The sequence below is a fragment of the Penaeus monodon genome, chromosome 19 (assembly GCF_015228065.2).
Source record: "Penaeus monodon isolate SGIC_2016 chromosome 19, NSTDA_Pmon_1, whole genome shotgun sequence".
Taxonomy (NCBI): Eukaryota; Metazoa; Arthropoda; class Malacostraca; order Decapoda; family Penaeidae; genus Penaeus; species Penaeus monodon.
Window position 1 is genome coordinate 15502554 of NC_051404.1, and position 309 is coordinate 15502862.

Consider the following 309-nt stretch of genomic DNA (forward strand, 5'->3'; position numbering starts at 1 on the left):
CTCTTTATTCTCCTCTACCTTCCTCTTCTTCCCTCCTCCCTCTCTTCCACTAATAAAATTAAAATTACTCCTTGAGAGAGACGCCGTTTGCCAGCGACGCCTCACAAACACCTTGGCCCTCTGGCGGCGGTTTCCCCAAACATATATAAGGCCGATCGCTCAAGGTGACTCAAGTATTCTACTCCGATACTCCGTATTAACAACATGAAGTTCCTGGTGAGCGAAAACTTTTTATTATTATTAATATGATCTTGGTAGATTTTGTGACAAGTGAAGTTGTGACAGAAACTATAAAGTGTATTCCGTATG

General features: G+C 42.1%; 1 protein-coding gene across 1 annotated transcript in view; it reads left to right on the forward strand.

Moving 5' to 3' along the window:
* The first annotated feature begins 156 nt into the window (after positions 1–156).
* LOC119585083 overlaps positions 157–309 on the forward strand; it is a 21281-nt gene continuing 21128 nt past the window's right edge. Inside the window, exon 1 of the mRNA XM_037933703.1 lies at positions 157–216. Coding sequence (XP_037789631.1) covers positions 205–216 — 12 coding nt within the window. The 5' untranslated portion in view covers positions 157–204. The remainder of the gene's footprint in view (positions 217–309) is intronic.